At 38.9% G+C, this 25,595-nt stretch overlaps 1 protein-coding gene across 2 annotated transcripts in view; it reads left to right on the top strand.

Annotated features, from left to right (window-relative positions):
* The window catches only part of slc2a9l2 (solute carrier family 2 member 9, like 2), an 80,306-nt gene that overhangs the window by 14,215 nt on the left and 40,496 nt on the right, over positions 1–25,595 (top strand). For both annotated transcript variants that reach the window (XM_084022839.1, XM_084022840.1), the window contains exons 7-11: positions 10,250–10,382; positions 16,168–16,355; positions 17,950–18,060; positions 24,473–24,574; positions 24,966–25,041. In XM_084022839.1, coding sequence (XP_083878965.1) covers positions 10,250–10,382; positions 16,168–16,355; positions 17,950–18,060; positions 24,473–24,574; positions 24,966–25,041 — 610 coding nt within the window. The remainder of the gene's footprint in view (positions 1–10,249; positions 10,383–16,167; positions 16,356–17,949; positions 18,061–24,472; positions 24,575–24,965; positions 25,042–25,595) is intronic.

Here is a 25,595-nt window from a genome sequence, read left to right as displayed (position 1 = left end):
CTCCCTGCATTGCTCTGTGTGTGTGCTTCTGTCTGTGTGTGTGTAGTTGGAGGAGCTCAGCCCCAACATAGCACCGAGATGCACGCTGCAGCATGATGATAAATTACGCCACAGCATTAAAAAGTACAGACAATAGAACCATTAATGTCGGAGCAATTCTCCGATCTTTAATCATTCAGCACCGGTTTAATACCAGGTTTTGGTACCATCCTACCAGTTGTCGTCAAGACCACCTAAACTGAGACCAAGTCATGACCAATACCAGATTGTATTGGGTTATGAGACAAGATCAAAACTTTAAGGGGTTGAGTGAGTGGAACATGCAGATCAACTCCTCAAATTGAACTCAAAGACATTTCCATAAAAGTACCCAGAGAAATCAAATGAAGATTATAAAATATTCAAAGAGCATCCAGATTTGAATTTGGTGGAAATTTTCCTTTATCTTCTATTACCACTTACAGTAATGATGTTAACAAATGTACCAGACAAGCAATTAAGTGATATCCCTGCACTTCCTCCCTGCCTGCTGACTTGCTGCTGTCGACAGACACTGCTTACTATTCTGATTTAGCATCGCTTTATTTCCATTCCTCCATTACAGCCGGGGGTGGCCGAGGCGTCCTGACATCTCCTTGGTTTCTAATTTACACCTTAATTCCTGTAACTCTTAAGACTCAAGTCTGCCATGTGATCTTCACAACCTCTGCGACTCCCAAGTGACATCAGGACGTGATAAGGTTTAAATGCCAACGACCTTTCCGTCTGTCAGATGAGTGGCAGGCTGCAGCTACTGTCCGGCGGATAATTTCATTTCGACGTGACATCGTCAAGTGTCAGCTCGTGTCGGAGAAGAATGACAGGCTCATTACTCATGCTTAATGATTTCCCATCACTTTTCTTTTTGTTTTTGGGCACATGAATAGATGGTGTCCATCCTCGTCTCAGCCATTTCAGTAAAGTAGTCACGTTTTAACCTGCACAGGATTTGATTGGTTCCGTCTGTCTCTTGTTTCAAAAAGATAGCAGCAGGAATTCTCAATCACGTTGTGTTGACGCCAGAGGGAATGGTGTCCACTTCCCCCCCGTTTCTCACCTTAATGCCCACAGCTTAAGCGTTGACTGTTAGTTTGCTGCTGGGGTGTTTCCATGACAGCAATCCAGTCTTCATCTATACTCTTGATTATTCATGTGCTGGATTTAAATTTTATCTCTGAGGGAAGAAAACAGACTTTAGCCAAAGGCACTTTGCTTCAAAAGCCAAGTCCTGTTGGGTAATGTGGACAAAAAGTCGGTGATATGAAGCACTCTACACCTAAGGCACCATTTGTTGAATCCCTCTTGGTATTGTTAGTAAATAACATTAAAAACTGAATGCGTTTGCTCTAAATGCCTAAAAAGCATGCGCTTGTATCTTTGGCAGGTGCGTCTGTTCTGAAAGCGTAGGGGGGCGTTCTCTAAATAATTACTTGATGGATATACATGAGCTTCATGATCAAGTACAGTATTTGCATGATGCTTCTATATGAAGTATAACGGATTTATACAGTATAATTGACAGTCACAGATGATGCATATGAAAAAACAACTAAAATGATCATCAATAATGCCAGCAGATACTTTGGTTATTGACAGTGTATGACTGATAAGTGTTTCATCAGAGTGAGAGGATAATCTGTTCTTGCTTCTGGTTGTTTTGGTGTACAAGATTGTGAACTTGCATCACTGTTGCTTATTTCTAGGGTGAGGCAAAGTTATATATGACTAAACAGAACTGTATTGTGGTGGGAAGTTAATTCCTTTCTGTATTTTTAGAGTAAATTATCACATAAAGTAGTGGCAAAGTTTAAAATACAAGGAAACAGGAAATCTAATAATCCCTGCTAAACCAGTCACTGTGTTTAACTCACTTAATTGAGTAGTTTTTAAGAAATTAAAAAACACTAAAGAAATGATTCAATCAGAAAATACTGATACATTTGACAGTGGTATTTTTGAGTTCCCCATTTAAAGATACAACAATTACAAGAAGAATAGGCTGCTTTTTATTATGGTTTGTGTGGCGAATCAAATATTTTAGCATTAATATTTCATTCACATAGCAAATATCAGTTATATGTGGCCAAAGAAAGTAGCCTATAATTTCATGCTCATATTATATCAATGCACTGTGCTTTACTTAGGAATTGCTTCCTTTATCTAGTAAGGGAATCATGTCATATCAATTCTGGAATTCAACAACGCTCCCATGTATTCAGCTAGTAAAAAAGGCTTTTTATGAGCAGCTGCCCCTCTGACATCCTCTGCATGTGTCTGTTACACAGTATTGCACATTTTCAGCTGGGCATTTACTTTCAAGGTTTGAAACTTTCAGCATGATCAGAAGAGAGAGATCAAGAGAGAAAGCTCACGCGTAACTAAGAGTGAATCATTCATGAAACAGACATTCAGACAGACTGAATGATTCAAGTAGAACCGGAGAGCTGAAGCCAATGTATAGGAGCCCAATGCCATAACCAAGGAAGAGATAAACAGCTTTTATATATATATATATATATATATATATATATATATTTTTTTTTTATATCTTTTATTTATTAATTTATTTCAAGCCAACGTGGGCAAGGTCCTCGAACAAAATTAAGTCATTGCATTGAAACACATTCACAAGCGCATTATTATACACTTACCTGTTCTCACATCCGCATTACGTCCGTCTCACTCAACACCATTCTGCCCACCAAAGCACACAAACCAATTTTAGACCACCCCAATAACTAAAATGGCGCCCAAACCGCTGTCAAAGGAGTAGATGCAGGATCTACATGTGGATCTTTGCATTTCCACCACACAAACCGAAACCATCTGAAACCGACTTCTCTGAATTGACAGCTTTATTAACGAGACCCTTCAAGGAACTGGATTCACTTAAACCAGACCACCAGGCGGAGCCACTGCACCGCAAAAGATTAGTCACAGGACCAAGAGACCAAATGTCTAATGGAAACACCAGCAGCAGCAACTAAACAAATAAAATATTGCAGACCAAACCTCACTATCCTTAATAACGACGAGCCTACACAAGTCGACTCTGCCTACTTCACCGTGGAAACACTAGACTTGACACTCATTAGGAGCCACACTCCAGAATGTCTATGTGAGCCATGACATGGGCAACATCCACCTCCTCATCCTCGCTCCCCTTCCCCCCCACGCTCCACTACAACTGCAGTACAACTCCAAAAAAAGCCAACTGGGTAACCTACGGGAAGCACATTGCCAAGCAGACCACAGACATCACTGAGATCCCACATGACCACCACTCACTAGACCATTTGACACATATTGGATCGATACTCACCCAGGCATGTGCAACACCTCAAACTCTTCCCTAACTGAATACATCATAACCATGCATTTCATAATAATAATAAAACACATCTGTAAACAATACAGGTACAAACACTCAGTCATTCCTCTCTCAGTCAATGACCGAATTGGGGAATGCAATGTTTTTGATGACTGAATGTATATGCGCAGAGATGGAGTATTGTATTGGTAACTAGGACTAAATGTATGGGGAGTTGTGGAGGGATAATTGTATGCATATTGTAGTGAATAGGACCTGATGGATGTATGTAAGGATGAATGAATGAGACTAGAATGAATGAATGTATGCTTGGTGGGATTGCTATTTTTGCATAGGTATAGATGTATGAATGGAGGTGTGATTGCTGTTTTGCACATGTATGAGAGAGTGAATGTACAGAATGAATGGGAATGGAATGGCTGGTTAATTGCGTTTTTTGCACAAAATCATGTACAACAATTTTTGCACTGTTGTTCAAATGTTTTTAGTCCTCTTTCTTATGCTTTTAATCCTACCCATACGTCAACTAGCTGTATGTTGTGTGTTGTATGTTGTATGTCATGTGATATCCTACTGTTGATGCAGCAACTACCCCAAAACCGAGACAAATTTCTCCCTGGGAGACACAATAAAGTGAATCTTGAATCTCTTTAGAACGCTAATACTTTACTTAAAAGTGTAATCAAAGATTATACTTCTTAAATAATCTAAACAAAATACTATGTTAAAATAACCTGTGCTGAAATGTATTTGACAAATAAAAGCGCATATAAGTGATGCAGTTTTAAAAATCAATAACTAAATATAAAAATAATGTCTTAAGGAACCCCCACTTCAATTAAATTCCTTCCACGAGCACGTGTGTGCACCATGTGTGCCCTGTGGTGATCGATATGTAATTTTTTCTCAAAGAGCTTGCAGTAAATATGTTGTTTTTCTCAGAAAGCCAACCAATGCCAGCCCCTTGTATTGATTTCCTATGAAAGATGTGGTGCCGGCAACTTCTTCCATCCTCTCTTTTAGTAAAAGTAGAATCCTCTTGTAACTCACAGGGACCTCTGCTGATTAACTTTTCTGACCTTATCTGACCAATCAGCAGGGTCAATAGGTGCTACCTCAATGGACTCCATGATTTGTTTTTATAATAACTCATCTCTGGCCAAAGTTAGCTCCACAAACACAGGTATCAAGATATAACCTTGGTCACTATGCCGACAGCATCTATCTTTCGTATGTTTATGTATTTGTGAGTGAAATGTTGGGAGGAATTTGGTTCAATTGTTGAAAAGATTAGCTCATGACCTTCTCTTTGCAGAGCCAAATTTTGATTGATGGATGAATGTCAAGATATTATTGGTTGGAATTGTAAGATGAAAGAATGAGTCTTTTTTTCCAGGAAGAATGAAATACTTGATATTGATATAAAAAGGTTAAGCGATTGATTTTTTTTGGTATGTTCTTCAGCATGTATCGTTGTGCACGATGCAACCGGGGGTGTGACATAAAAGGGCATTTTTCATTTCAGATCGACTTTAAGGCCCATTCATTCCTTTTTCATATTTGCTTATAAAAGAGACAGTTGTGCGCATGTTCTACTTCTATGATCTGCACCACATCCACACTTTGTCCGGTCTCAAAATCATAATCCTGACAAAGAAATATAAAGATATACATTCACAACTCTGCAACTATGGAACTTATCCAATCAATGTGCATTTTGTTCCTGTTTGGAACCTAAAACATGTCCTGAGCTGTGAATCTACTCAATTATAGTTGAATTTTCGGATTCGACCAAGTGATCCCCTCCTATTTTCCTCCGGTCTGTTTGTGCTGACATTTACACGCAGGCATGTAGCGTCCAAGCAGGTACTCATTTTTAATTTATAAGTGTTGGTTTGTCGCATCCATCATTTTGAGCCGCAGACCACCTTTATAAATATAATATGTAACCTTCATGCAGCCACTGTTATGTATTCATGTCACCTCTTGTCACACTCTTCAGCACCACGAGCGTCACAGCATCTGTCATATCCGATGAAATGCTACCCTGGTCCTCACTCACGTTGTGGTCTTGAGACTCCGTCCTCTCAGCGTCCTCTCAGCGGAGGCTTCTCTTAATGGGAGCTGGTCTGAGATGTCACTTTGTGGTGCAAAATGGTGATAAGCTTTGACAAATGATAATTACTCCAACCTTTATGCTTAGCCGCTGACCTTCTCCCAGTAGGGAAACATGTTTATTTCAGCACAACAGCAAGAACAGGCTTTTGTCACTGAATTCCCCACGAGACAATGAACTCATCAGCATGCTTCGAACACAGCTTACACCAGTAAGGTTAGACTCAGTGGCCATAATATGCCTTTATCTGTTATCCAAAGTCTGTTTGCAGACATTAAAGCTGAAACACTTTATTTTGATTTTGGATTGAATTTCTGACAAACATTCATGCACTGGAATAAGAAAAAATAAATAAAAATCAGTTAGATGTGAAGATTAGTACCACAAATGTTTATACGGTAAGGTTGGAATGGCCATCTCAGCACAAAGGCTGGAAACATGGTGTTGTACGGTGGGTTAAAGAGCATATTGTTACAAACTGAAAATCAAGCTAAACTAAACCCAAATAGTAATGTTGCGCGCCGGATAGAGCCATAACATATGTATTAAAGATCCTCTCTACCAACATAGGTTTGATGTATTATAATCCATTTTTTATAAAAATTCTGTTTTTTATATTCTATATTATCTAGAAATCTTCACCTGTATAAGTCTATAACAAACATATTTAATAAACATATGTCACATTATAGTGTTCGGGTGTTTTCCAGATCACGTTCCCACTGTAATTTAACACTGTCCACGGCACGACAGGAGGAGAGAGTTTGTAAAGAGTCTGTAAAGTTTGGATACCTTGCCTCATCTCTTTCTCTTTCTTTCAAAATGATTTTTCCACTTTTTCTTAATAAGGGTCTTCTAGAGATGGGCGATATGGCAAAAATATATCACAATTTTTTTCAGGCAGGATCACGATCCTTGATCTTATCACAATTCCTTTTCATGTTGGTTTTTAAGACTATTTTGCAAGTTAATGAACAGTAAAACCAAACTAATTCCCCTATTTAAAAAAATATAGCCCAACAAGGTAACAAAACTGAAAGAATAACAGACCATTTAGGCCTAAGCACCTTTTCGAACAGATTTAAATCAAATGTGCAAGTGTAATTCTGCAAAGTATGAACATTCAACAAGAATTTTGACATGGTTTAGACTTGTACTCAAGTACAATGAGAGACTTTTGCATAACTCCCAGAATAAACATTGGTTTCAAAATGTAAACAACAACACTCAAGTAAAGTGCACTTGTTTTTTTTGTCTCAATACATCTATGTATTCCTCTTCCTTGTCAGGAATAACTTTGTGGTTTGGATAATTATTCAAGACATTGGACTTTTGTTCAGTTTATTTTTTATAATGAGCCAACTGCCTTAGAAGTTCTTGTGCCCAGGCTGGAGGAATCTTCCCCACCACGCTTCCTTGTGTTTGGTGTTGCTAATTCTCTTTTTATTCAGCTGTCTGGCCACTTTATCAGATTCATTTGAGCATTAGTCGTCAAAAATGCTCTTCTAGGTTATAATTTATTGAGTAATTTATAAAGGTCTGTGCTGTCAATGCCAAGAGCTTCAATAAACCACTTTGTCACGAGACCAACAGTTATAGTTTAATCCCCCTCCTGTAAGGTATGAATCTTAGTTGAATACCCATTCATCTGTAAGCAGGGCTGCTTTTATATTTGAAGAATAGGACATCAAGGGCCAACCGCCAGTTTGCTCGTTTGAAAGAGCATCAGAAAAATAGGCTTATAGAGGAGGTGACATTCATTACAAACCACTAAAGGCAGAGTGATGACAAGCTTTTCTTCTGATCCTGGCAGATTTCCTCTAGTATTCCAAAGGCTTTGACTCTGGTGATCTGAGGTTTATACCAACAAGATTGTGAGAATTGAATGTGGATGGGGTGTTGTGTTTGTACTTTCTACAGAAATACAAGAACTCCAGGGAAACGTTTGTTTTCCAGGAAATGGGCAGGCTACTGAGACATGAAACAAAGAAGAAAAAAGCAGAATGTTGTCTTTGAAGATGCCATTTTTTTTATACTTGTAAGTTTCCAATCGCTTGGCATCACAGATGGATTAGAACATACTAAACTACACTTTACTTACAATGCAATTGCTCATTCAGGATAACAGAACATTTAATCTTAATGTATTTTCCATCATGCATTTGTCTTTAAACAGCGAGTGACAGCCAATTAAATCCCACTAACCTCTATGGAAATAAAGATTTGTGATAAACGGATGCTGCCTGTACCATACAGTGATGTAGGAGCAGGTTAATTTCTCACTTGCTGAATGGCAAGGCAATGTAATTAAGACTGACCCAAGACTGATAATACTAACTTGTCTAATAGGACCATCACAGATGTGGACTACCTGACTTTCCACTCCCTCTATCTGAGAAGTTAACTTTTCACATAACCCCTCTCCGACTCTCCGGTGTTCCTTCTGCAACGGACTTTATGAAGTGCACATTCCCCTCTTGTTTTGTTCATCTGAGCTCAAGACGAAAAAAAAGATGTTTTTCCATTTCGTATAATATCACAGGATGACAATGTACACACTGTAGTCTCTTGCAGCCTAAGAGATAACTGAAATGAAAAATCGCAAGGCTTTTGGAAAATGGCAAAACCTATTTCCTGCTGGTTTACTGTAAACGAGTATCACTCCAGGTCGTGGGAAGGCTATCTGAACGGTGATTTATTCTATCACTAGGGATGATGGGATCAGAGGAGCCCAGCTAACCCAGCTTGACCCACTTAAATAGTCTATTTAGGCAACATATGTGTCCAAGTTATACGTGTTAACAAGACTAAAACCGTGTGTTTGTTTGTGTGAAGTCCAACCTGATTATTGGCGTTGTATTCCATTGTTTGATTGTGGACACTGTAGCTCCTGTCAGCTATAAACCTCCCTCGAGTAACCTCAACTTTTTTTCTCTTTGTTGGGACGTGCCTGTAATAGAAACATTCAGTTTGTCGTGCAGTCGTGAGTGAGCTGTATTATATCATACCGTCAAATTATAAAGAGATATAAAAAATCAATTTCTCCTGGAACGGGCCACAGAAATCAATGACGGCAGCTTTGAGACCTACGCTCATCTCCAGCTGGGATAAGATGAGCCACTGTTCAGTGCAGCATGCAAACATTTACATAGCTCACCCAGGATTTAGTGCAAAGAGGATCATGGAGAAGAGTTGGACTATTACCAGTAAAGACACGCATGTTTAAAATCAGTTCGAGGCAAAAAAAATAAAAAGCATGCCCTACATTAGATATAGGGCATTATATATATTTCATATTCCAAGTAATATCTCTAAATGCATATATATTACCACCGGAACCACTGATGCAAGCTTTTCTAGCTCCTCTTTCAGCCCTTGGTATACTTTCTCATGTTCCTTCTTCCTGATGCTGCTCTTGCTTGGGATAGCTACATCTATCACTACTGCTGACTTTGTTGTTTGTCGGTGAGCCATCGCCAGTTTATCAGTTGGGATTCAGAATTCCCACAGGATCTGAGCTTTCTTTGTCATTCTCAACTGACGTTGGAGGTGTGTTCCATTTTGACTAGTGAGTTTATGAAGATTTGTTTTACTAGAACACAATATACAGCCTCGTAATTTACCTCTTAAAGTGCCTCAAATTGATGCATTTAACTTAAAATGTACAACATCTTGGGAGAAAAATACTGTATTTTTTCATATTGCAATATATGTTGCAGAAAACAAATATTCAGTCAGTTTTGTCCCAATTTCAGGCTGCCCTATTCTCTAGTCTTTAAAGTGTAATTACATACATACTCACTCCAGTTTGCAAAAGTGATCATGAAGCCAAACGTGACGTTTACTTCTACACATTATGCTCCGATTTTTGACATTGAAGAACTTACATTCAAGGAATGTGTGTAAACTAGACAACCTTTGAGAGAAACATCAGGTAGTATTTTCCAGGAATTGTGATACTAAAATCCAGTGTCGTCTTGAATGACTCAAGTGCCTCAAGTGCTCAAGAACAGCTTCCATAAATCTAACATGTTTTCATAAATATTTGGCCTTTGAGGCATTTTGTAAAGAAATCGCAAAAAAAAAAAAAAAAATGGAGACAACCTCGATGACTAACTGCATCCCTACAAATGCACTTGTGTTTGGCTATTTGTCTTGCCTGCCTCCATTATGCACTCGGAAACACAGACCTAGTTGTAATGCAGATAGGGAACAGCCAATTTCAGATAATTTGGAGTTTCACCTCTATTAAGAGAGAATGGCCTTGACCAAAGTCATTTCTAAGATCGAGAGACCACTTAAATATTTGCCTGTAGGAAACATACTGTACATTAATCTACGGTAATGGTGATCATAGTGAGTGTTACCTGACCAGAATTATGATTTTATATTTTTGTAGTTCAGGGGATGTGGTGGTATTTAGAGAGATGCTATTTCACAAATTCACCATTGCATTTAACGCAGCCTTTTACTTTTACTTGAAGTTAAAATTTGCATGAATAGATGCGTCACTTGAACAACATACGTCTTATACTAAGCTTTCTCATACAAATCATTCATGCCTAAAGCCTATGCCCCATCTTCTGCGAGCACTGTAACTCATTGTAATGCTGCATTTAAATGATGATCGTCACTGCTTGCGTATGATGTACATCAACATATACCACGGAGCATCAGTTTTGTCTAATGTCTGTATATCATATACCATCAAATACACATACCATGTCTTTGATGTAGTTCTTTTGTGGATGTTCTGACCACAGGAAAGCAGGTGGCCTTACCTGTTTACCTTCCTGGCGGTGCCGGCAGGGTTGCAGCTGTGTGTGCTGCCCTTCCTCCCTGAGAGTCCTCGCTACTTGCTGATAGAGAGAAGAGATGAGGCTGGAGCAGAAAGAGGTATTGTATGCGCTATACAGAAACACATGTGCCACAGCTCTGACTTGAATACATCTGCTAAATGCCTGCAGGCTGCTACACTAGACTTTCATGTCTCAAACACATTTGGGTTTTAAGCAAAGCTTTCTGGTCTCAATCACACCAAAGAACTTCTGGAGCGTGTAAGAAATGCTGCTGGGGTAAAAGTGTCAATTTAGCATTGCACAAATTACCATAGTATACCTGCAGGTAGGGCTGCGTACATTTTTGAGATATTTCATTCAGCATAATGGGTGAGAATCTTCTTTCTTCAGGATTAAAGGCAGACAAGATAATTTGGAAAAACAACAGACTTTGACTTTGAACACATCGTCAAACCGAAAATGTCCCGCCCCCTTCGTTCAGACCCCTGTTCGAAGCCGCTCCCCCAGAAACGAGTGCTAGAGATCGTCAGAAAGCGCGCAATCAGGAAGTAAGCATTGACAGACAGGCAGGCCATCCAATTATTTTCTCCGGCCCGCCTTTTTTGATTGGACGGGTTTTTTACAGTTCTACCTAGGCCGCAGATGACATCTAAATATATTTTTTTATGTCAGAGTATTTAATTTATCATTGCTATCTTTATGTTATGAGGATTTCAAGTAATATACCAGAAAGTGTTTCTGAATAGAATCACCAACTCAACCTTTAACTTAACCCATAATGTATGTGTCATGACCACAATCATTCTAAATTAGAAGCTAAAGTGTAATCATACCTTAACTTAAGACTCACTCAACATTCTGTAGCTTTCATGAGCTGATAATGAAGGACCAATTAGCTGTGCATGTTGTATGGCTTTAGTTAAAGTTCTTTCATTCTCCTTCAAGACAGGAAAGTCTTGGAAATCAGTCCTTCAGTATAATCCAATGTGCATGAAGCAGGGGTGAAATTATTTTTGCACATGCTCTCAACTCAACCCCCAATGAATCTATATGCATCCTCTTACCCAACCTTAGTTTTTAGAGTTCAAATACTTTATGGGAGGATCTATAGTGGGGTCTTATTTAATGTCAACATGCTGTAATGCAACAAAGGAACAGCATGGGGTTAAGGCAAGTGTTAACGTGTGCATGTTTTTAATACGTAGAAAAATATGACGTTGGATATGACTTTGATCATCAACATGTATCCTCTCGGGAAATCATTATTTCCAGATTTTAGAGACTTTATGAGTATAACTATAATGTGATCTTGTTGAATTATTAAAACGACATGGGAAGGATCGGCATGGGGCACAGCTGAAGCTGTATGTGTTAAGATTGCATATAGGATAATGTGACATCAGATATGACTTTCATCGTATTTGTGTTGTCATTGGGGTGGGTTGAACTCTTTGATGTATTTATCCATGCATCATTCATTGGCACTCTCTGAAGGTTTGTATGCTTGTGCTCTTTGTAAAGCGGGAGATCCTGTTTGTTAATTCATACAATACATACTATCCATAATAAGGAAATAATGAAGTCCATTTGAACAAGTTTTAACCTGTGGTATTGGTCACTTTAGAATATAACTCTTATTATTGTGTTAACCTCACTTCTTATTTATGTATTGTAATTTTCTGGAAATACCAAAAATGCTACAAATTATTTACTCTACTAATTAAATAGACTAATGATAAAACAACATGAATTCAATGTTTGATTTCATGACATTTAAATATGAAAAACATCATCATCACTGTGCATGTACAGAATGTAAGACATTATGATATATTAGTGTCATTCTTATTTGTATTAACAATATCTGATGGAAACATATTAAGAGATCAAGAATAAAAATCATGATTGCGTCCGCTACACAGGAAATGTTGATTGATGACAGTTATCAATCCTATTGTTTTCGCTTATCAACGTTTTTAGGATGACATCTCTGTAGTGTAGTGACTTTGAAAACGAACTCAAACTGCGTGTAGTGAAGTTATTGTTTGTAATACAAGGACGCCCCTTGTGCTTCTCTTGATGGAACCATTATTTTTAGCTCACGGTCGTTTGCCATCTGTCTTTGTTTATAGCTGTTCTCACCAAATGAGTCATTCCAAACTTCAGTCTGTTAAAAAAATTGGTATCAGTAAATTTGCTGTTTTTTATTCTCTTTTTAACTGAAGAAACAGACAAAACAAATGAAGTGAGCAAGAAGAAAATAATGAATAAAGATCAACCATGGGTATCAAAAGTATTGGGCTAAGAATCCAAAAAGTTCTGAATCTATTTATCTGCTAGTGTACTGCTATATGTTACATTCCCAAGCAAAAAAGTGTAAAAAGCTCTTTGAGGAAGAGATGGGTGGTTGGAAAAAGAATAAATTTGCTTGCATGAGCCTGAACAGCGCTGTAGATCCATGTTGTTGTGTTACAAGTCAACGAGTCTTGAGGGGCGGCCCTGTACTGTCCTATTACCATCATACAGCGTCAGACAGGAGCAGCATGTTTATTTGCACCCCAGCTCGTCTCTTGTCATGTGGTATATCTGTAGCTGTCCTGCCTTCCATTTAAAGGTCACAGAGGTCGAAGATGAGATAGCTGTGTGTACTGAAAGGCTGTCAGTGTGAATGCCAAAACGCTGCTTAATTTCAGAAGCCTCGACGAAGCCTTCCGTGTATCTCCCTCTTCAGCCCTGAACCTTCCAATGAACACAAGGCATGAGTTAATTTCACAGTGCCAAGACTCAACTAAAAGATGTGACACGAGGTCTCGCCTTCCCAGCCAACTGACTCAAATAATAAATCTTCATGCATTACAGTATGCGCATGTTTTTTTATATGCAGAGTGAGAGTGGGTGGAGTCAGGCCAAGGACTTAAAGTGTGGGATTGAATCCAGCTTGTTGACATAAGATTCACCGTGACACCTATTTTGCTGTCACACCCATTTTAGGCCATCGAAATAACTCACCAATGATATGTGTTATCTTTATAGAAACACCTTTTTGAGTCATTGTGCAGAAACAAATAAATCAACCAGAATCAACTAGATTATAGAATAATTTGGTGTGTTTGCGTTGTTTGATCTATAAACTCTCTACCTGTGAGTATACAGGAGGTGTCTTCCCTTCTTAAAATATCTTTGACACCGATTGCTGAGCGATTTTTTTTTTCTCCTGCCATCGTCTCACTTGAATTGTGGAATTGTTGACAATAAAAAGATAACGCGACACATATCCTTTAAATTCAAGATATATCCCTCTCTTTCAGGCCCTCTTTAAATATTTAACACCTGTTTCTATAAGGGTGTTTTTGTTGCCACAGTATTGTTGCAGTTTGGCAAACAGGCTGTCAGTCAGGCTACTGTGTGCATTTCTGGGTGCGCTGAGAATACTCTGGCAAAAACAGTGATGTGGAGTGGAGCCCTGTGGTCCTCCTGCAGGGAAAATAAAATGGGTTTCCAAACATCTATACTGACAATGACGGCCCCAGTATGACTCTGGCTTAAAGCAGGTTTCCATAGTTTCTCTCAGCAGGGAGACAATTACATATTCATTTACATATATGTATCTCGATAATAATCCCTTTGAGGTAAGATCCCATGGTGGGCAACTTCTTGAGGATGATCTTAGCATGATAGGTTTTTTCTTCTTTTCTTTTCCGTCCTGCCAGTAATCACCGTTATCGCTTGGTTCTTATATTTGCCATTTTCAGTGTACGTGCTCTCTAGTTCTTTGTACCATAAAAATACCAGGCAACATGGGGGAGTCTTCTCTGCACTAGCAACACAGTAATTACTAGTCACACTGTAGTTTTGGTTGTTTCCTTCCCGTAGTTGCAGAACATAGAATTATATTAAGGAAAATGGGTGAAGATAATTCGAAAAATATGTTTCAGGCTTGTATTTTGTTTGTTTATTGTTATTATTTGTTCGAGACATACAATATCTAAATCCTGCCTAATTTAGTGTAACACTTGTTTTAGCACCACCACGTGTGTGTCTGTGTACACCAGTGAAATGTGAGGAAAATAAGTCCTTTCTCCCACTTAAATTCACGACACAAATTCAAAAGGACATCTCATTTCATGATGATAGCCTACATCTGAGAACAGGAATGCCACAAATGATTTAAATTAGAAAGCTAAATTCTATATGTATATGCAAATGGGTATTGGACTTGATGGTAGTGAGGTTGATGGACTTTGCAGTAGCCTAATACAGTCAGAAAATCAAAAGCTCTCTGAATCATTATAGATATGAACATGACTTCATTTAGATGAAGAGAGATTTTCATCCCAGGAAAATGACGGGTTTGATTGTGATCACTCTGGAGGTCTCTTTATTCACCATCACTGTCATACTTCAAATGACGCCAGTGAAATTCTAGTCTGACAGTCAGTTGGTGATGTCACATAGTCCTATTGTGCTGCAGTGAAACTGACAGGCGAGACATATTCATTCCATCGGTGCCACAGCGTCAATCAGTGCTTCGGCTCATCAAAACCTTGGACTGTTGGTTCCTGCCTCCTATGTGGTTCCTGCCTCCTATGTGGTCCCTGTTGGCACTCCCACATCATAATGACCTGCTTGTGGTCACTGTTAGAGATGTTCTATTCTTGTTCATGTCCTTAGCCTGTAACCACCTCAGACCCCCATAACCCCCAGGGATAGGAGAAAGGATTAAAGTGAGGAAAGCGGTGGCTTTACACCCACCTATTGCCTCCAGTCCATTGCATTCAAGTAGCACAAGTTCAAACTACCTTCAGCTCACCTAGTTGCAAAAGATGCCAGAAACCTGGTCAGCTCTGCACACATGAATATAAAGTGTGTGTTTCTGTTTTTGTTTTTCTGCCGTCTGAATGAGAAAAGAATCTTGTTTGGCAGAAAGTGAGGGATGAGAGTGGGATCTGCATTGCAGTAAAATGTAATATCGTGCTGAATGATGTATCCCGAAGCATTCAAACTGAGAACACGACGGGCCCAGAATGTAGCCAGAGGGTGTGTCACACATATGTTTGACTACACTGAAAGGTATTCTGTGAAGTCTTCCTGTGAACAATCAGTGATGTTGACATTCAGTGTTTTCATCAACATGCAATGTGTGTGTCGCTGAAGCCGAACAAAATGTGTTGTTCGTAATTCCATTAAACAAATCCAGTTCTTTACAAAGCCGCCCTTGGTCAATAACTCCGCACAGAAGCTTTCATCATAAGTTGGTAATTGACATGCAGGAGTTTTTGTTGTTTTTTGGAAACAGAAAAAGGTGGATTAATAAGAATATATTTTATCCACTCAGTCTCATCAGCTTGAAAGCATGAAACCATTTATTGCAATCAAAAGGTCTGGTGATTTCTACTTTCCACACAAATTCTCCACATCCTGTAGTCACGTACTGATCTGCGATTTGATTTGTTTGGATTAATTTAATGCACATAATTTGATTCAGAACTTTATTGCCAATAGCTCCAAGAAAATAACCAAGACTGAACTTTAACTAAATGTCAGTTCCAGGTGTTTTGAGGATGTTTTCTAAACACTGACAGGGACTGAGCTGGGAGCGCATTAACATTGAGACTGCATTCCCTATTCTCATTTTGAGATGAGCCAAAGACACCGGCATAAATCACGGTTAGACTACAGATCACACATAACAAAGACACAAAAACGGGACCCAGTTTATGCTGTTCATGGACACTTGACAAAGCCGCAGAAAACCAATTTTAGTTAAGTCTAAGTGAGTGTTGAATGTTTCAACATTGATCCGTTCTTGGCAATATGTGGGATGAATCCTCAACTTCTTTGATCTCAGCATGATGGTGTGTGTGTGCGTGTGTGTCTGTCAGCCTTCCAGAGGTTTTTGGGGAAGGAAGATGTGTCCCTGGAGCTGGAGGAGGTCCAAGCGGAGGCTCGGGCTCAGGACAACATACAGACCAGCTCTGTGTTACAGCTGCTGAGGAGCCCGGCTGTGCGCTGGCAGCTCATCACCATCGTCATCATCATGGCCTGCTATCAGCTCTGTGGCCTCAATGCCGTAAGATGCACTTCTTATTTCACCTTTGCCAGATTGCCAGTTTAATCCTGTCCTCTCTCCTGATTTAGTCCATCATATTGAGGAATTTATTTTATTGAAATAAACCCACCAATGTGCTTATTGATAGACCTTCTTTTTAACACCACTTACATGACAAACATGCTGCATATCAGCCGGAGGCTTTTTTGAAGATGCTCTGTCACACTTTGTTACATCTCAAGATTGTCAATCAGTTTAGGGTCTGACTGACTTGTGCCATGGCAGCAAAGTGAAGTTCCTCTAACTCAAACAAGAGAAAGGGCCTTCCTGCTTTCTTCGTCCGTGTAGAACACAACCAGTCCGACTCCAGGTCCCTGATTTCAGCTAGTGTTATCTTAGGCAAACAGCACTATGTTAGTTTATATTTTTTGACCACAGCAGACATTTATTTGGAGTCAATAATAATTATGGAGTCCAATGTTCACTCTTCAGTGACACAATGGCTGCTCGTCAGTGGATCAGATGTAGCAGCACATTAGTAAACAGCAGTACTCCAGGGCTCTCTGTGTGCACAGGTGTGATCCCATTTTGTTCTCTCTAAAAATATCCTTTCATTATTTGCTATGGTGCTATTCAATTATTATTCTTTATATTTTCTGTTTGTGTTTAAAAGGCCAAAGTGTAACAATATTGATCATAAAAAGGCTGTTTTATGAAGACTTCCTTTTCCCAGTTAGAGAGAATCAATATGTCTTTACTTTTTTGTGCACTTTGTTGATGGGAAGAGATGTTTAACCATCCTCCACCTGATGTATTTTAGTGGACTTGCTGGGATGTGATGACTGTTGTTCAAATAAGGACCCCTCATGGTCTTGTGCATATAGATGGCAGGTTTTGCCAGAGAGCTGCATCTTATTGCTACCATCCAGTACTTAAAACAAAGAGAACAACAGCAATGAACTGAGTAGAACATGACTTTAGATTGTTGCTCTCTCAATAAGGGTCAATGTAGAAGAACCTGGTCAAAAACATACAATAAGAAAAGTTACAATAAGGTTTTAGAGAATGATGCTGTTTTGTATTTAAGTCCATGTGAAGCAGACAAGTGAAATCTGTTTATTGAAAAAGGGTGCAATTGCAAACTTCCACATATCTATTAAGGCTCTACTAGTCGTGCATAGAATCTCTCATAAATTTGGCACCGCCTCCTCTCCTGCTCACGACAAAACTGTGACAGGTATCTTCAAGGAAAACAGTATTTTTCTAATAAGTGTTTCACTTCTGTGGATTTCTGGGGATTTACATTTTTTTCACATTTGATAGGTTGAAGGACTTTTCAATAATAATGTAATATGCAAAGTGAGGAATCATAAAGGATGTTAACATAACTAAATTTACATAGATTTTCATTCCAAGAAGACAGGTTTAATTTCCTGTTGAAGTCTTTATCATCATTTGTCATCACCATCATACCTGTCAAATGACTCAGAAGGTGACAGCCGAGAATTATTCCTTCCAACAATGTCACAGCATCAATCAGTGCTTCAGCTCATGCAAACCTATTACTTTTCACAATTTTAATATATATTATTTTAATATGTATTGTTTTTCATAGATCTGGTACTACACCAATGGTATCCTTCATGAAGCAGGCTTTACCGAGAGCATTCTCCCCTACATCACACTGAGCACCGGAGCCATAGAGACTTTATCTGCTATCATCTCGGTGAGTATTGCTTCTTTAATTTGACCTTTCCATTGTGAGGCTGAGACTGTTACTTTTACTGTTTTTTCGAGATGTTTTGTTTCCTACACCAAAATGATCCACTCATCAGGTTTACATTTTCCCATGCCAACATTTTTGTTGCCCTGTCGTTATTCCAATGCTGCAGACCAATGTTGAAGAAATAAATCAAGTTGGGGATTGATTTGGAGGAGCCTCGCAACGGCAAAGCTGCTCACACTTCTTCAGGTCACTTGGCGCGAAAAAGCACTGCTATCTGCTATCAGCGGGAGTCCGTTCCCACTCTGGCAGCAGATCTGTTGCCAGGAGCAGAGAGCACTTTGCATCGAATAGCTCTGCTGTGTAGATGGTTATTAATGAGTTGGGAATGTCTCTGCCTGTTAGAGAGATAATGTATTCCATCCAGAACAATATGTGACTACCGGTATTTCTATGCAATGATGCAATAACACACACATATATATATATATATATACGTACACACAATATACGTATTTATATATATATATATATATATATATATATATATATATATATATATATATATATATATATATAAATATACGTATATTGAATAGATATATAGATATGTATAGCAGCAATGTGTACCGACAAGATGAGTCATGCTGCAGCATAGTCTCCATCACATCTCCCATTCCCAAGCAATGACTTTGAACGCGACGTGTCCACACAAGACAGTCAATATGTATTCAATTTAAATCCAGTTAACGTCTGCTGTAGGAATACTGACCTTCTGATGGAAGTATAAATTCAGATTACTCCACATGAGGTAGATCTGTTCCGGCTGTGTTATTCACTCACACAATAACTATATTATGTGCAGGTTGATTCCCTCATGGCTGGTGACCCTTTTTTTGCCTGTGGAAATGCGTGTTTTTCAGCAGCCTTTCTTGCGTTTGGATGAATGTAGATACAATTTAACTGGATCTATATTAACTATATAAAGGCAAGGCAAGGCAACTTTATTTGTATAGCACATTTCATACACAAGGCAGACTCAAAGTGCTTCACATCATAACATGTCATACAATAAAGTGGAAAAAAAACAGAAGAATTAAAAGAAAATAAAGGGGCTGACATTTACAGATGCTTATTTGTACACCCAGCAAAAACAGAGACGCAGGAGCATTTATTTGGATTATTTAAGCAACATTCATTCTCCTTTTGGCTCTGTTTGGTCTCCTCCAACTCTGGAATACTCCACTGTATTCACCAACTTGTCACTTTCTCTGTCTGCTGTTTGGTGTTGGGCAGGTTGTGAACAGTGTAGTAATTACTAATTAACACTGACTTATTACACCTTATACACCTTATTTTTGTTAATGGAAATGCTACATTTTTCAAAAAGGAAACCTCCATAACTATAAACTGCACAAGCTTTGATTTATTACAGGACTGAGTATTTGACATCTACCTTCCTTGTTTTCTCAGAGCCTCCTCAAGAGTTCTACAGACCTGTGTTAATATTTAATTGCTATTGAATGGATACCATTTGTATGAGTCTAATGTTCACTATCACTTTGGCATCTGGTGAGAAAGATTAATTTTTTTTCACAGTTCTGGAACTGCAAATATTTATGATATTCAATTGAAACTCTACACCTGGTTTAATGTTCCTTTTTTCATTTTGGTGGACATTTCAGAGTTGAGGTTTAATTAATAAATTCTGTGATATACACTTCTTAATGCACCACAGCATGCAGTTAGCTGTAGCTCTAATGTTATTTCATTAATAATATCTTAACCAACACAAAGCTGCCAACACAGCAAACAAACATAGATAATGTAACCCAAACCACAATCTTTTCCTAAGATCTAAACAAGTTCTGTTGCATAAAAAAACTGAAAAACAATGGAAGTTTATTTTAAAAAGATACCGTGTACATGTAGCGAGCTGAATCGGTTTCCTGTGAGAACAGAAGTTTAGTTTGAAAAGATAAGTGGAAACTAACCCGTCGTCCTTGACATGTCCAACACTGATGCTAGAGGGGTACCCAGAGCGTCATACTTCCAAGCGCAGCGCCGCTGACCAAGCGGAGGTATTTGACGTGTTGGGAGGGAGGATGCGTTGACCCGACAGCTCTTGACGCACTATTCTTGTGCACCGTGTCATAGATGGCATTGCATGTACTGCATTAATTCACATTCAGTGCTTGCATGCCATGCTCAGCCATCCCTGCATGCTAGTCATGAGATACCTTTGATCAGTTGTAGCAATACGACAGGTCTGTCACCATGCACCATTATCACAGAAATCAATATTTAACAGAATATCTGAGGATCAGGTAAACTGGAATGCAAAGAAAAATGTCCTTCGCTGGTCTAATCAATAATCTATTTATGTGATTATTGACCAAAAGCTATGCTTTAATTCAACAATCACCTCCCCCATACATACAGGCGATGGCTTGTCCTCGGAACAGGACAAACCAATGTGTTATCACCTCCCAAAGCTAATTTAACACCTTCTGTCTCCAGCACTCATTAAGGGAATCTTTTAGTTGCTTGTAGCAATTTTGCGCCTCCAATACAAGGACATACGTTTCTTGTTGTGTGTACGGGGGAACCGTACCACTTCTTTTTAATGTCAGAGAACTTTGTCAAGGAGGTTATTAAGTGAGGAAAACGGTTTGTAATGGAAACTATAAATATGTTTGACAACAGAATGTGTGTTAGTGCTGTGACACCACGGCAACCTGTTCCCATCGCTCTTAACAATGCCTGCTAGGAATGGCTCCAGCAACACTGAACAAAAATAAGTGGGTGTTGAAAATATACAAGACAGATGGATTAGTCAGTCAGTCTTTGTATTGAAATGCTGTGTTTTCAGTAATGTAAACAGGGCAAGAAAGGCTACTGATAAAATGTATAATTTACAGACAACTGTTGCCGACTGTGGAAGCTGCAGGAAAGCCCCAAACTGGACACTTTTTTTTCATGTCAGCATGTCTCCCTCTTTTGTGTCATACTTCCTGTCTAATCTCACATAAAGTTGAAAGTGGGGGGTGGAAATAATGCTCATGCATGTGTGCATGATTTATAAAACACAACAGGGTGTATATGCTACTTTACTTAGTGTGTGCAGTCTTAGTTGTGAATCACACAGTGATCTGGCCCCGGTTGTTTCTCTTATTTTCCCTCCAGGGCCTCCCCTTTTGCACTCCCATCTCTGTGCATTAATGGAGTGATGTCATACAACTCAAGATAAGATTTCATTTTTTTTTTTGGTGTTAAGAGGTTACCAAGTTGAGCATCTTTGCCACATGTCACGCCGCCTTGAGTGAAATTGTATCTCTTCATGTACCTTTGCATTTGTTCATATCTTTTCATTGACCGTGGATGCATTTATGCTGCCTTTGAATTCTGCATCTCATTAATTCTCAATGCATCATTAATCATTAACCAAAGACGTGTTTATTCTGCTTCTATTAAGCTCCTTTTAAACTCTTCTATTATATATATATATTATATTATATACCATACTCTCTTTTGTTGCTCAGTATATTCCGATCCTAACACTGTAACATCATTGTGAAAAATATGATAAAAAATATAAAAGGAAAAATACAGTCACAATGTACAATTAGATCATGCAAAATGCTGCCCACTGACCTCCTGCCCCCCTTTCTAGTGCCCCACTGGGCCATCACCCTTTCACTTCGGCACACTTGTCACGATACGGCTGGCGAACACACAGGAACTGTGGAATGTGTGCCACTCCACATTAAATCACACACACATCCGGCTGTGTCGTCACACTCTCTAACCCTTTGGCAAGTTAAAGTCTAAACACAAACAAATGATCACGCAATTCCATGAATAATAACAAAAAAACTGACCTCATGGTAGCAAGGAAATTAAAGAATAGCAATAGACACTTTGAAAAACTAAATGAATGCTTCATTTGTATTGTGATGGATTCTCAACCCTGACTAATTCTGCCTGTGGAAGTTGTTTTTCCATGCGGTACAAATACGATTATCTGCAAATTACTTTCTGCGCGGGCAAGAATACGTGCTCTGATAGCTTCAGCTCCGCTTGGACTGCAGGGATAATGTAAATCAGAGCCACAGCCTAGATCCTGGGCACATTCCAAGAATATAACATACAAGTAATCTCCTTTTATTATCTTGGTCATACAAGGTAATTTGTGTGTTGATTTTCACCAGCATGAAAAAAACATTTAAAGCTTCATTGGCAGTCTGACCTCGGTAGGTCAAGAGTAGTTAATTTGGCAATTTATTTGCACAAAATGGACAAAACCTAGAAAAACACATAATTGCATTTTGTTTGTTTTGCACATTTTGTTGTTGTTTTTTACTTCACTTCCGTCAACACTCTTTATCATACAGGCTCATTAATATTGAGCCTCTTTTATCTTCAGAGACATAAATGAGCTGCGTTGTTGGTAGTTAGTGTGTGTGTGTGTGTGTGTGTGTGTGTGTGTGTGTGTGTGTGTGTGTGTGTGTGTGTGTGTGTGTGTGTGTGTGACTGCAGAGAAATCCGTCATATGCCTTCAGGGACCAATGGTGTTCGCTCCCACACACACACACGCACGCACAAACACACACACACACGCACAAACACACACACACACACACACACACACACACACACACACACACACACACACACACACACACACACACACAAATACATCTAAAGCAGACACATTCTGGGACATAGCCTGCTGCCAACTGGAAACTGTTAAAAATAAGAAAACAATTGTTGATGTAAACTTTGGAACAGTTTCTATCTTTATCCTGTTTTCCTGTAGTGATGCAGCCCAGCGCCTCTCCTACACCGATACGGCCCCGACACCCTCTCGCTTCTTGACGGAGTGAACTCCCCTAGTAGTCACAACCACAGCAGAATGAAGCATACTTCTTTAAGTTGTAAGGTATAAATACAGCAGCGAGCTTTAGAACGAACTTCCCTATCTCTGGCAAGGATAGTTTAAGTAAATATCAGAATCAGAAAGACTTTATTGGTCGTCAGGAAGAAATTGTTATGTTACAGTTGTGAAAAATTGGAGAGAAACGAGAAATTATAAGAATATATGAATAAAAAAGTATGTAATATGACAATACATATGTAAAAACATAAATAAGACATATGTCAATGATGTATACTAGTCCAATATATAACAAGAGTGCACATTATAATGGTAAACAACTGTTCCCCACTAATTTTTCGGTGGTTGCAGACATGGCGGACCCTTCGCGTGATAGAGCAAACAGAGTTGAAGTGGGAAGGGACAGTGTGTAGATATCTTTTCCAGCTTGTCTCCATTCAGAATCCCCGTGGTACGGGCATACATACCGCACAAATGTCACCTTTTCCCACATTTTGACGAAATCCCACTGGTTAGGTGAGTTTGAGGGCAAAGTCATGCATACTTTAACACTCTGAGGCCATTATGGAAGACGGCCTGCAGCTGTGGCGAGGGCTTTGCTCGGGGCTCAGTTTGGGGCTGAGCATTGCCATGAATCAGGTCTCCATCTCATGTCCCACACAGTGCATCCATGAGCCTAGGAGAAAGACACCTGGATGTGGAATTATTGATAAGCATGCGGTATTTTGGATGAGTAAATCTTCATGTGTATGTCACTGTGTGTGTCCTGTATGATGCATTATGTATAGGTTATTCTTCACCTCCAACTTCCAGTAGATTTCACTTTGCTTGAAGGGGTAAGCAAATAAATGGCATATGCTCCTTCTTCCTTCAGCAAATCTTTGCTTTCAAATTAGGATTATAACCATATTTTGTAGGGTATGGAAAGCTCTAAAAATGCACAGACTTTGTAACATATTGATCACACATCTTTGGCTTTCCGATGCGATGAGAAAATAGTCTTGTTGTTACAAGATGTTGCTACAAGACTAAGTGGGCGTTCGGATAAAAACGACACAATGGGCTGTGTTGTTGGAGGCATGTTAGCTTTAGGTACCAGCGAGAATACTGAAATAAGATCCAGGAAGTCCAGTTAGTGTTACAGATTAATGTGATTTAAGGTTTATCCGACGACACACTGTCATGACAATCTAGACAATCAGTGGGAATACGTTCTCAAGATATTTAAAAACAAAACAAAAAATATCAACCTCATAGTGGCACTACTGGTGTAGTCGGGTGATCAACAATGGCAGTAGGATTCATCCTTTGGAACATGAATGTCTTTAGAAAATGTCATGGGGATCCTTCCAATAAACGTTGAGATATTCTGGTCCGGACCAAAGCGGTCAACCAGACCGACGTTGCCATCCCTCGAGGCATGCTGCTAGAAATATGGGTCTTTAATCACACAGCCATTGAACAAGAAACACTTGAAATGCTTTCTAACACTTTACTGCTTTTGTGTTGTGTTACCAGGGCTTAGTGATTGAACGAGTCGGGAGGAAGCCACTCCTCATCTTTGGTTTTTCTGCCATGGCCGTGTTCTTCAGCCTGCTCACAGTGTTCCTCAATTTTCAGGTAAGCCCCTCTTCCTCTTCACTGACTTCGTTCCAGGCCCAAAGGTGCTCTGTACTGTGGTTCAATTATACCGTGTGCAATATATTTCCACCAGGATTCCCACTCTGAGGAAATCACCTCAGCATGCAAATGATATTATAAGTAACATTTCTCAGATTTTAAAATCATTAAAAAGTATCAATATCAAATGTTATACACAGATACATTGATTACATTTTCATATATGCATTTGGTGGTGTTGGCTGCTTAAACAAAAGCAAAATAAAATATAGGATTAAGCTTAATTATCAATTTCCCTAATATACTTTTTTTCGGTGACAGCCCTGTTAGAGATCTTTCGCCAACATATTGATTGTCATAGTAATATCATCTCTCTTGCTCTCTCATCCAGGACAGTCTGTCATGGATGCCCTACCTCAGTTACATCAGTATCCTGGCTGTGATTGCATCCTTTTGCTCTGGGCCAGGTAAGACTACTGACCTACATTACTGACTGAGATTTCTCCTTTTTTCTCTAGTTTTTTTTTAATATTTCCTTTTCTGCTCTACACTTTCTATCTCAGTGTTCCATGTCACTTGAAACTGCACTTGAAAGAGATTAAGTAAATACCCAGCAGATTCCGGTATTAATATTTGGCTGTAATTCAGTGAAGTAGTTGTTGAATAAGGTATGTGAGTGACCTAACTCTGCGCCCCACTTTTAAAACTGGCAAAAGGACACATAGCTGTATTTGCAGTGCTTTTTAGACTTAAACCATTGGAATAATCTGCCAACTATATATATATATATATATATATATATATATATACTCCTCAAAAAAAAGTTTGGAAACATTATTTCGGTCGATTATTCTTTCCCTTTAATAATACCAACAGAAGAATATTGCAGGGGATTTTCGCACAACTGTTTGGGCCACTACCCACACGGTTAGCTGTGTTGCTCATATATATATATGTATACTGTGTATATATATATATATATATATATATATATATATGTGGCACAGATTCACTGGCACTG

This window comes from Eutrigla gurnardus (assembly GCF_963514095.1).
Source record: "Eutrigla gurnardus genome assembly, chromosome: 2".
NCBI lineage: Eukaryota > Metazoa > Chordata > Actinopteri > Perciformes > Triglidae > Eutrigla > Eutrigla gurnardus.
The sequence above is the reverse complement of the archived record's forward strand: the minus strand, read 5'-3'. Positions and strand labels throughout refer to the sequence as shown.